Below are 13,597 nucleotides of genomic sequence, written 5' to 3' on the forward strand. Positions count from 1 at the left end.
GAAATAACATTGACCTTGCTTTTCCAAAAAAGTGCAAAAAGTCTTCTAGTTGAAAGTACGCCTATGTATCTTTCAATTACACAATAGTGTTTCTTCAGCATTATTACAAAAGTATAACAGATGCTACTTCCAAAGTTTGCATTTCTTAAGAGTTTTCTCTCATCTTTCACCAAATCTGTAATAGATACTTAGTAATACAGATCATTTACTGTACTATGAGACACTCTTGTGGCACATTAAGGAATGAAGTGATCAGCCAATCGTAAACAGAGAAAGATTCAAACTGAGAAAGCATCCATTGTAAGCAAGCTTTAAGATACAGCATTTCAGAACATTATATTAAAAAGCAAGTGGGAGAGAACTGCACCATTCATTCTCACTAAAACACTGTGTTGCATCTCACATACTATTCAACATAGACTAAACGATGGTGACGATGGAATTGCAACTGAATTCTCATCTTTATTGGCTAGAGCACACATAAATACCACACCATACTACAAAACTGAGTGTAACTTCACTGCAAATTATCTTCTCTCACACTACAAAAGGATACATATTTCTGTATTAAAAATAGATAATAGAAAATCTAGCATACCTACTGAAGCTGGCCCATCAGACAAATACCATGAATGTAGTATTTTTAAAGAAGTTACGCATAAAATAATTTCTTTTTCACCCTAAAGGTAGGCACAAGTTCTAACAAAATTAAACACAGTATTTTCCTGACAAATGAGCAGCACAACATCCCCTTGACACAAGAAACCCTTTGTCCTTAATTTCTCTTGCTCTTTTCATACTGACTTATTTTTGCCACTGTTGTTTCAGAAAGGCTTTTATTTAGCCCCAAATATGCTTCATACTTGGACTGCAGTTTTGGTCCATACTCCCTGGTTCTCTCAACAACAGTAATCTGAAGATCAGAACTGTCCGCTTCCAGTGTATATGGGTATTCAGTCCTCAAAAATAACCTATTTTTGTTCAAGTTATTCAGGTTCTTTCTGTTTATTATAAAGCATGCATTTGCACACCACAGTTTAACTCACCATTTGTCCCCACTTGCTCACTACCTTTTCCACTATTTTGCTGATTAAGACTGACAGGTGCCTTCTGAGAGTCAACAGGCAGCAGCAAATGGATTCTATCTACCCCTTTTTCAAGTCTGACTGAGTCCAATCCTGTATTTATCACTACTGTTTCTCTTCTATAGAGCATTAGAAGAGCAATTTAGTTCATACAACTAGACTACTACTAACAATAAACTTTCTCTCCTGGCTTTTTGCAGTTAGGATGATCCAGTTTGGTTTTAGCTACACCTATCCAGGTTTGTTTCTTTTCACAGCAGTGTTATAGATCTGTTGAACTCCACATGCCAAGATTTCTCCCCCAATGTGCAGCTGAGCATTCAATCCCAATTTCTCTTCACCCATTCCAGTTATATCTACCCTCCATTTTGTCAGCTTTGATTGCAGCTTTCATTCAAACAACTTGCCAAACATTTAGTTGCTTTTTTCGATCTTCCCACTGTTTCAAATAGATGACCCAATATAAGATCTTACACTGAAATGCCAACAACAAAAACCAACATCCTGCTGCACTTTATGAAGTACATCACAGCCAAATTTTAAGGGCCACAAGGCATTACACCACATAACCAAGGAACTGCAAAGATAAGCAGTCACCCTAAGTAGGCTCTTTCTACCTTGTTATGCTTGCCAGCTATACATATGCATTTATCATTTTAAGAGGCACTTCAGTACCAAAGGGCAAGTCAGATTGTGCAGCAAGAACAACTGTTAAGCTGAGTAATACAGCAGATAAGGTTTCCAAGTTTCAGTACTCAGGTGCTGTTAGAGGTGAGTAACCTTGTAGAACTATCTTGTGAGTTAAAAAGAATAGCCCCACTAACTTGTAAAAGTAGAAACAGTGGGGTAGCAAAGCCACAAAACAGAAATAGGAGGTGTTAAAAGCTACAGAATATATTGTCCAGTGTCTTCACTCTCTTAATTTAAACAAAACTGGAAGTAACAAACTGATCCAGAAGAAAGTATCTGAAAACACAACTATTGTTTCACTGTAAATACTAACTATTGTGTCAGACAATAATCATAATACATCATGCAAACATGTTCTGTCCTATTAGAAAAATTTTCAGAATGCTGAACGAGATCATATCCTATTTTAAAGAATATTTTGTTAAAAATCTAATTTAACCCCCAAAAATTCTACCAATTCAGATCAATTAAGTTCTCTCCATTCCTACATAACCTTCAAAATCTGACTGCTATTAATGGGCAGGGGATATTTACAAGATATGCATCCTTTATGTTGATGCTTGTTTCATAAAAGGTTTTGAAAAAGCCCCCTTAAAAGGTCTGTTAGGAAACTACCAAGGCAAAATATTTACAGACTAGAGGAATCTATTTAGAATGAAGAAACTGTATGAAAAATTTATCATGTAGAGATCACAGAGGAGAACAGCAGCCTACAGTAGAAGTCTGTTTCTCAAATGTCCACATGAAGTAAGCAACTTACAGTTTCTTATGTAAGACCCTGCTTTAATTAAGAAAAGAAGTTATGTAGGTAAGTGGAATATGTAATCTTAGTAAGGAAAAAAGATGTCTATAACCACGTTTCACATATGAATAAATTAAAATACTGTTCCAGCAGAACCAGATCAAATGCAAACAGAACCAAAGGCTCTGCCAAATATACTGCTATATTCTGCATGGCATACCACTGTCTACCCAAATACTGTCTAACAGCTGCCTAACTGGAAGTCACTGTCCCACTAAATACATAATCTCATTTGATTTTTTGGGGGTTTGTTTTTTAAAAATGAATTGTCCTTGAAATGAATTTTCTCTGAATCAAGCCATTCATTGAGGAACTAAATGGTAGATTTTCTAAAGGAAAAAAAGTAGTGCTTATGGAAATTTAAATGCTAATAATTTTCATCAACAGTGACTTTGAAGGTTTGCCAAATAAGGTTTGTTAATCATTTCTCTTCTTGCATTTAAATTACTTCTCAGCTCAAAATGAAAAAAGGCTACAATAAAAGCACTGCTGTAATGAAGATTTTATTACACTCAAATATAGTGTTACCTTTAGTCAGATATAAAAACTTGTAACATTAGACTAGAAATTCATCAAAAGCATTTAGTGCATAAACATGTAAGAAAACTAAAAAGGAGGTAAAATCCATGCAAATAGGCTCGTAGCAGGTATATAGAGTTTTATGCCACATGTGATAAAAATGCTAGTAAATTAATTCTTGCAAGATCCTTGCTAGTATACAGACAAACATATAAATTGTTGAAATGAGTTTTTTCCATTAAATAAACAAAGTTATTAGACTGAGCAGGGGCACTGTGATGATCTCCTTTAACTTGCATTTTAAGTTCCAAACCTGTTTTTCTATTCCACTGGTATTTATGGTTAAGGACTTACAAAAGAGCAGACATTTTTCCTTCTCTGGACACATGAAAGCAGTATGTATGTCCTCTAAGATTTTACTTATTCACATTGTTAAAATATTCTCTACCAGAAATCAATAAAGAAACACTTGTTGCTTCTAAAACATAAACCCCTCAAATGCTTTTCCTACCACAGTGTTGTAAAACAGGAGTGGAGGGAGAGCTTCTGTTAGCCTGAATATACTGTCATATTTTCATCAAACGTGAGTTGACTGCAGACTAATACTGCATTTTAGGTAGAAATCAACTATGAGGGGGGAAAAAAAAAAAAAAAGAATCACTTGTTTGAAAGAGAAAGGTAAATGTGAACTACAGGAGCTACTCCTTCAAGGCACTTCACTGAGGAGAAAGGAAAGCACTCAATCTGTTTTGAAGCTGATAGGAAATAATAAATAGTCTGTGTGTAGAAGGTAAGAACCTATCACCTAGTAATAACACATACTACAACTCTGCCGTAAAGCAAAAAAATAAAGTTAATATAAGTTAAAATAAATTAAAATTAAGGTAAAAATAATATGTGCTTAAGTAGTTAGTTACAAGTGCTATAACAAACTTTTCAACAAGACCACTGTCTGACAAAAATTTCCTAACTGTAAATACAAGTCAAACCCTTTCTAGCAACAAGTTTTTCTAAAACTATAACACTTCCTGACAGACTGCCTCTTTTCTACAGTCCTACCAGAATAATGATCTGATGTTACCGATATTTTTTACGTACTCAGATTAAGGTACTGATGACACAGTCATTTAATAAGTAATAATTAATTCAAGGAAGAATTCATCCTAAGAAAATCCTAAGAAAGAGAGTAAAGGGAAAAAGATGCCACAAATTATAGCTTCAAAAAGAATCAAACTACAAAACAAATGCTATTGTCAGACTATTCCAGCCATTTATATGTTCATGTCCTCTTTGGGTTTTCCAATTTTTGTTTGCTACATATTCATGGAGTTATCTGGATATAAAAGTCAGGTTTTAGGAGTTATTCACATTCCACTTTTTGAAATACATCTAGCAATGTGAACAACTGAAGGTTTCTCCCATCCATGATAGGACATTAGAAAAAAATAAATTAAATAAATTAATTTTCCCCAAATCATGTCTGTTTTGCTTGTGACAGTAGTCGGTAAGTGATCTCTCCATCTTTAACTCTATGTTCGACCTTTTCCATTTTATTAGAGAGAAGCTGGGTGGGCATCTGGCAGCCAGCTAGGGTCAACACACCACAGAAGCATATTCATTTATCAATCTGTACAGAACAAATATATTTGATACAAATATGTAAATAAGATAAGACCAGAGATCTTTATATCTGCAAAGAATAGACACAACTAACATATTTACTACAGATGCAACAGTAAATATACCATCCTTTCCCTCCATGGAAAAATGATATACTGAAATTGCAAAATACCATTGACATTTCAGTTCTTTAGAAAAGTGATTGGTTGCTGTCCCTCAGAAATGCCTATAATTTACTGCTGCATTCTTCAAGAAGAAACTTTTCTTCCTTTTTCATCCTATGTGCAAAAATCTTTTAAAATAATTTTGGTTTAAAGGGTAGTTAGGGTGATACTGCAAAGCAGCCAAACCTAAACACATTGCAAGTTTTACTTCTACTTGTACACAGTTACATTAAAAGGTAACTTGAGTTACTCAATGCTATATTATTAGCAGAAGTTACCAGACTATATTTTTGGCAGTCTTACAGGTTTGTAATACTAAGATTCTATAATGAGCACAGTTTGGAACAACTTCTGTGTAAATCTTCCTCCAGAGGAGGGAAGTTTGAGGACACTGGTCTCCACTTAATCATACAGGCGGCTGACCACAAGTTCTATTCCATATGCTGGGTAGGCTGAGGCACATCAAATACAGCACTAAACTAAGTTATATTGCTGATTTGACCTTCTTGCTAGCTTTTACTGTCTTTCCTGGTTTAAAATGTTTGAGGCTTGGTTGGCACCATAGCAGTTTAGGCCTTCACGGCTTTTCTTACAGAGTATACAGGGGAGCGGGGAGACGGGGATCAAAAGAGAAAAAGAAAAAAGTTAAAGAGCTATATTGACTTTTCAAGACAAGTGCCAACAGAGATAGCACTCCCACAGAAGTGCTTTATTTCTGAATAATCAAGTCTGACAGGAGCTCTGGTGTTATGGGATCAGACACTGCCATCTCCAATAAGATTAGGATGAAAATCTGTCCTAGTTGATGGGGAGAAGGGGGGTGGAGCACGCACAAGAGCGTGCACATGCAGTCTTTCTCTCTGGAGTGTACTAAATCAGTTCCCTTTGATATCTAGAAAAGAAAGAAGAGTAAATTTCTAATTTTCCATGCCATCTTCCATTAATTGCAGATATCTCCATATTGCAAAAAATAATGAAGAATTTAGGAGTGGTTTCTTGTATGTCTAGTCTGCAGTTTCTAATCCTCATTCGGACTTTAACACTTTAAACATAAGTAAAAAAAGTTTGTTCAATCAAGTCAAACTTATCAATAAGGTATTTATAAACACAGTACACTAATTATAAAGTATGTATTTCAGAAAATTACTACCTTTCTTATATCTTGCATACATGAACCAAATTGTAACTTTGTATTTAAGTACTTTCAAAGATTTATTCTTGGTTAGAGCTTGCTTACTTGTATACTCCATACAACCTCTTAAGTCTTTGAATCACCTTTGGCAAATCACTTCAAGCACCTGAAGGACGACTTTAAGCAACATATAGCTCATTCTCTTGAGCTACCCTGACCACATATCCCACATTGAGCGTAACTACTACAGTCTCACTACATTAATTACACTTATTCACAAACTTCCACCAACTTCTTGCTGTATCTTCTCCACATCAGTGCTCTTCAAAGTACCTCCACAAACTAAGTACATTTATTATAGATGCTTCATTACTTTTCTCCCTTCTGTAGGTGACAGGACCAAGCATTTGCATTTAAAAATTTACCTTATTTCAGCATCGCAAGTCTTAAACATAGTAGCTTGAAGCTACTCCAAGCAAACAAGCCTCTTATATCCATGATTGAGAACCTAATAAATGCCCTGCTGGGTCTGACCAGTGATCGTTCAAGCCTGGCACACTCTCTCCAAGAGCTGCAGTAAGAGATGTTACTTAAAAAGATGCTATCTCAGCCTTATCACTACTTACAATCCATTCTCCTCATTTCCCAAAAGAGGAAGCTTGTCTTCCTACCAATACATCCTTTCCTATTTCTTTTGGACCTACTACCCCTGAATTTATCTGAAGTTTTGAAGTTGTCACCAAATGGTGCCACCAATTCCCTAGCTAACTTCATTTCCAAAATATTAAATGCATTTTTCAACATCAGCTGATGAATCCTTTGCAAGAAATTCAGAATTCCAAAAGAATATATGAAGAATAGACTGTTTACATTTATCTAGCTATATATAATGAGTTTTCCTGTTATCTTCATTTGGGCAGTCCTTTCACATTTTTCATGCTATCGTTTTCCTTGTGATACTGTCTTTAACTTTCCTACTGAGCCACATGCAATTTTTATCCCACAGCTTCAGCTGAGTTTTTTTTCCTGAACTACAACACAAAGTTTACTCAAGTATTTAAGATGGCATTTTCAGAATAGCCTCTGGGCTGCTAACAGGCATGGGTATGTTACTTGCTTGACCATCTGCACCTTTCATTCAGTTCCCTGTCCTGAAGTTGAATACTTGTGTAATAGATTTACTTGGATTGTTCTCTCCTGGTACAATATTAAGAGTGATCATTCTCACCTCCTCCTCCTCCCCTACTCTGACCTCCTAGGTCGTGTGTGTGACTCAAGCCCATTTCCACAACAGTTCCTTTTCACACTGATTACAGGAATATTGGAAACAGTCATTAGTTGCATCCAAAGCTTTACCTTCTCATAACATCCTGATGAGGAATTGATTCAACCCCTATGCAGGTAGTTAAATCTCCCAGTTTATTGCTACAAAATCATCACAAACGTAATCTGATCCGAGAGCTATTAATACAGTGTAACACTATGTTATTAGAAGGATTTTCCATTCACAAGGTTTTGTATGGTAGGCTTCCTCCCCCCGCCATGAGATTTTCATGCTAGTACACTTCACACTATCTTTTATGCGAAGTGCCACTCCCCTGTCTGTATGCTTAATCATTCTGGCAAAGTTGGCAGCATATTAACATCATACACCAGTGATTATTGTCTTTCCATCAGGCTTCCAGAACATCTATTATAAAGTGGCTGTCATTCAATAATGAGCATTTTTGTTTATTCATCTTACCTCTTAGGCTTAAGATAATATAAAAGCACACATAAGGTTTGGTCTAGCTCTGCTACTCAGTATTTCACATACCAGTTAAGTCATATATTCAGCTTAATATTTTCAAAGAATTATAGTAAGAGATTCCTTTGATACCATTGTTGCCAAAAAGGCTTTTCACAGATTTTCTTCAGTGATCTGCATCCATGACTATAATCCTGATAAATCTAAAACACTTGATATTTCTTATTATTTATTTCTCTTTCAGATCTCTAACTACCCTTCACACCAATCCTTCTTTTTGCCTTTAAAATGAAAAATTATCAGAAAACCAAAGATCATTCATGCAAACTATTCACATTCATCACCTTCTTTTCAGAACTTCTCAATTACTTTTTTTGATTCTTCCCCTCTCAGTCAGGGAGAGCACTGTGGAGCATACCTTACTTTCGCACTGATGTCTTTAAGGCAGTGATTTCACTTCTTATTTTTATTCTTTTAGCTGCTGACACAAAGCTAATGATTTGAGGGTTTCAGAATCTTTTGTTTGTTTGTTTCTTGGGGCATCTCACAAGAAAGTCTCATGTTTTCTTGCAAATATTTTAAATGTATGTACATTTTTCAGTCACAATCGGTTTTTTTTCTCAAGTGTTCACATTGAAAATATTCCATCCACACACTGACCTGTCTTTCCAGATTCCAAACTAATATTCTTCTTCCACGTTTCCTGTGTAGCAGTAAACCTATACAGTTTTATGACAAAGGAGTTGGTTTTCAAATATGCCCTTGCCCACTTCTTTCATATGTATAAGCTTAGATTTCTTTAAGATTACAAATTTATTCTGGACTAGAATAAATTCTGAGTTAATAAAAAAGTTAGATTTTGTCTTCAGTAAGCTGCTAAAAGAATATCATCAGCAATTGATGCTTTGATACTTCTCATTGTTCCAGCTCAACTCAAAGTTTTAATATTTATAAAACATGTTGCTGCCACAAAATGGTTGTTTCTCTAAAGTGACAAAATCAGCTTTCTAACAAGTAAAAGAACGAAGAGAAAATACCCCACACCACCCATAACCCTTAAACAGACTCATTATTATCACCATCACTATTATTATGAAACAAGCAGCACAGTGAAAACATTTCCTCCAGTAAGTTACCAAGACTGCTGCCAGCACATCAGTGAAGTGACTATTTCCCTCTAGTCCCATTCTCTCCCAGGGAGAGCGATCTGGAGTACTTTTTCAGTTTGGGGTTCCCCACTTCACATAAAATACAGTTATATGGGAAGGAGTACAACAGAAATCAACATGATTAGAGTGCTGAAACATAAGATGCAGACAGAAAGGCTGAGAGAGCTGTCAGTCTTGAGAAGTATGAAGGACAAGGGAATTCTCACTGCTGTCTCAAACTACCTAACAGGAGACTACAAATAAGAGGCAACCAGATTCTTCTTGGAGGTGCACAATGAGCAAAAGGCAACAGACACAAGTTGCAACAAGAGATATTCCAAGAAGCTGTTATGGAAAAAAAAACGAAAAACACCACAATGGTGACAAAAAGGAACAGGTTGTCCATCCATATATCTCCATCTTTAGGGATATCTGAAACTTATATGGACAAAGCCCCAAGCAACTTGATGAACTAGATTGGTCCTTTTACAAAGGTGATTGGACTAATGGACCTTCAAAGGTCCCTTCCAATGTAAATAATTCCATGATTCAAGGACATGTCTCTGATGTGTCCCCAGACATCCTTGAGAGTGATTTTTTTTCATCCAAGCAGTCTTTGCTCCATGTTACTACTCGCTACTTTTTCTACACTCTGAAGCTAGACCCTCTTTTACTTTTTTATTCTTGCAGTAATGTTTCTTTCATACCTCCATAATATCTTCAGTTTTTTCAATTGCTTCAATACCCATTCAGAATCAACATCGTTTATAACTTCTATACAAACATCTGCTAAAGCTTCAAATCTATTCTATAGTGCTATGTATTCCTTCTTGTAGCAGAAATTCCTCAATGGATTATTTACATAGACATAAGACTTCCTCTTCTGGATCAACACTGAAATACTTCTGGCACATCAGCTGGCAAAATGCTCCAACTGCATATTTGAGTACTTCAATCTGATTTTACTTAATCAGAATAAAATTCAAAGTATCATTGAACATTCTGGTCCCTGCTTCCACAATCAAACACCTCTTTTTACACAACTTCAATTCATAAGCAGACCCTTCAACAGAGTGGAAACCAGCTCATTCTTTGCATGCCATCATTTGGGTACAGAATCATTTTCAACTTCTCATCTTTCTGGTTTTAGAGACAAAGCTTTAGAAATAGTAAAAGACTGCTTCCTTGAGACAATTGAGTCTAGTGAATAGTTTGTTGATTCTACTTTAGAAAGCATGGTGTTAAATCCCTTCAAAACTGGGAAGTGAAGAAAACTGGGTATCTCCAACTTCTTTGGCAAGTTTTGTTATAATCAGTAAGCTATGCATAAGCTATGAAGATGCAACCCCTCTCTCTGTGGTCACAAGAACAAAACCAGTCACTTGCTGTCCTTTTTGTACTAGAGTTCATGCTGTTAATAAGAGACACTGAGATGCCTGGTGCTGTCTGTTTATGTGTTTAGGCATTCATGAAAAATTCTGTAAACCACTCACTTGAAGAAAGATGAAATTTAGTTCCGTGTTGCCCTTTAGACACTACTTGATGTTCTAATAAATATTTAGTGTCTACACTTCCTTCAAAAAATTAAGAGAGCAGAGTTGTATCATCCACATCAGATGAGATTAGAAAAACTTAAAATAAAAAAGATAAAGCAGTAAGCTCCACCTGTAAAAAAAATTTTAATTTGTCTCTGCCAGCTACAGCCTTTTAATAACCTTTCCCCCCATTTTGTATAAAAGTATACTTCACTGATTTTTCAACTGTAGATCCAATAACTACCTTCTATTAGATTTTATCAAAACAATGTATTCAGTCCATTCAGTTAAAACTTTGAAGGTATGTTAATCTTGTTAGCTCTAATGTTCTCGCTGTCTGCAGAGATTCATAATCCTCTTATGAGCCATCAGCATGTTTAGCCTGAACACCCTCTTGTTTCCCAAATTTTACTGTTTAATTACACACAGGAAACAGTATTTCCTCCTGTGGCTTTTAAACTTCCAACCTATGAATTCAGCAAACATTCTTGGGAATTCTCCTAACATTATAAAGGCATCATAATTATCTTTTAGACTTATTCTAATAGATTCAAGCAAAAATGTCTATGGTCTATGAGGTTTTCTTTCCTTATTATGTTTGTACAACATTCTTAATGTTATTAAGTATCAATATTCATCTTAGTAGAAATACCAATCTTACTTTGACAAAAGCAGACTAAAGTTCTTGGTTATTGTTAAAAGAAGTCCAAAACAAAACAAGACGACAAAAAAACCCACCCCACCTTGAAGAAGAAACTAGAGAATGCCACGCACTATATTAAATAAAAATATCAAAGCAAAATTTGTAAAACAAACTACAAAAAATATTAATGCCTTTTCAATTTGAAAAGGAATTAATCATTACATCCCTTAGGCTGCCCCCAAGTATTAAGTCTCTGATACGAATCAAGGTGGGGAGAGAAATGTGTCAAGAAATAATAGTGGAAATATATTTTATATATGGAGCAGAATAATCTAACCTACTAGTGAGACAACTTACTTCCAGAAAGGGAGAAAATGTTTAAAGCCAGGAATATTTTCAAATATTTTGCTCTTCCAAAAGGTTTTAAAAGCTGAAGAAGCTAAGCAAAACCGCAAAGGAGGTCTATGTTGCTACAGATTTATCAGAAAGTAAAAAAAAATCATTAAAAACTCTCCTCCTTCATGTAACCAAAACATATGGATTACCATATGCATTCTGAGGGTAAACACACCATCTTCTGGACTCTAGATCAGGTCACACTATTTTATTAAGGTCTACTGACAAAATCTTATAAATACTTTTTCAAGTGTGACTAAATAAAAGTACGTATTATGCAGAAGTATTTCTGGGGGCGTTTTGGTACGGTTTTCTTTACCAATGCAAGGCAAGACAATTTTCATGAAGCAGTCCAGGTTTTTCAAACTTTTTTCTTTAAACATTCCACTTAAATACCAGAACATTACTGTTATATTCTGATTTTTTTCATATATATATATATAAGCCCCAAGAATTTTAAAGGTATCTGTAAAAGCTGATAATTAAGGCAATCAATTACTTACCCCTTTTTTGACAACAAAACGTAAGTTCCAATTTGCAAAACATGTCAGCATTCTCATACTTGCCCTCTTCTGCCTTAACCCAGAAACAGGATTCTGTCATTTCCTGAGGCCTGATCTACAAGCAAGAGACAAAACAAAATCTTCACAATAAAATTATTTTGATGCTATACAGAGACTGTGCTCTGTAGAGTATAAGGCAAATTAAACACTTAAGAGCTCTGTAAAATGTGAAGATTTGGTATCTAACTCATCTTTAGAATTGTTAATATATTTCTAATTGAAGATAATAATTATTGCAATAAATGCTTTTGGACAAGCTGATTTTAACAATACAAAGCAATACAGACAACATACTTTGTTATCTAAGGTCTAAATGTAGCAAGTGATCTTCGGTCTAGTTCTAAAACTTGGGTGAACAGCCTCTAAACATAGCTAGTTTAACTAGATATTAAGTACCTTACTTTTTAGATTGTAGCTTTGATTGCTTCATAAAACTCTGAAAATCTTTTTACTGACTTATTTTAGTCTAAATAATTATAGTTTCCAAAACTTAGTAGATTCCTAGTCCTGGCATTCTTGATCCTGTCACAACGGAGAAGAAAAAAAATAAAAGGGCTCTATACTTTTTCAACCACTGAATTTACATAAATACATTTAAGGAAAAATGAAGAGACCTGTAACGCTTCTTCCCACAATCCAAGCTAGACAGATGCAAGACATTTGTTTGGAATCAGTATAGCTATCAGTACAGTGCAGAGACTGATGCAATATAAACAGTTTGCCAAAAGACAAGGCGTAGTTGGACCCAAGAGGCATGCTATTATCAAAGGCTGTATTATTCTAGACCAGAACTGACTTTTCTAGGCATCTCAGAAAGTCAACAGACGCTTGCTCAGATGACTCATGAATCAATAAAACACAGTTTTTGGAAAACAATAAAAACTAAAAGGCAGAAAGTATTCATATCTTGCATAATTTTAACTAATGTATCAATTGCTCTATATAGTCTTAACCCTGACAATCTATTTACCCTAATCTCTATGTAAGATTTTACATTAAGTATTTATCATTAAACAGTACTACCTTGGACCAGTTGAGTCTTTTCATGGTAACCTCAGGTCTGAATTCTTTTTTAGGCTTCATTCCAAATGGCAAAGTACATGGAGGTGGAAACCGCTGTGCTCCAGGCAGGCCTGGTAGAGGCGGTGGTGGAGGAGCACCACCAAAAGCCAGAGGAGTTCCCAAACCATTAAAATATGGTGGAGGAGGAGGAGGGGGAGGTGGTGGTGGTGGAATTGCTCCATTAGAAGGCTGTGGTGGTGGAGGCGGTAACAGAAGTTGATGTGGTCCTGTAGCTTCCAGTGGAATGACAGATGCATCTCCACATGTGGATGGTAGAAAACCAGGTGGCAAGGAGCCATACTGATAAGGAAAGTACTATTATTCAGCTTCACATTTTTATCAACAAAATGCTATAACAATCATAGTTTATAGTTTAAATCCAGCAAGCCAGTTGAAAGTCAGTGCCATTTTTCTTGTATAGGACAATTAAATATGAATTATAACGAAGCCAACATGCTTTTGATTTCATAATCGAAAGTCTCAACATTTGA

General features: G+C 35.4%; 1 protein-coding gene across 1 annotated transcript in view; it reads right to left on the reverse strand.

The window, feature by feature from the left end:
- Nucleotides 1-13,597, reverse strand: part of DIAPH3 (diaphanous related formin 3) — a 245,986-nt gene that overhangs the window by 168,495 nt on the left and 63,894 nt on the right. The window contains exons 16-17 of the mRNA XM_055702362.1: nt 13,068-13,406; nt 11,985-12,099 (exon numbers count right to left, since the gene is read on the reverse strand). Of these exons, the coding sequence (XP_055558337.1) occupies nt 11,985-12,099; nt 13,068-13,406 (454 nt within the window). The remainder of the gene's footprint in view (nt 1-11,984; nt 12,100-13,067; nt 13,407-13,597) is intronic.

This window comes from Falco cherrug, chromosome 2 (genome assembly GCF_023634085.1).
Source record: "Falco cherrug isolate bFalChe1 chromosome 2, bFalChe1.pri, whole genome shotgun sequence".
Taxonomy (NCBI): Eukaryota; Metazoa; Chordata; class Aves; order Falconiformes; family Falconidae; genus Falco; species Falco cherrug.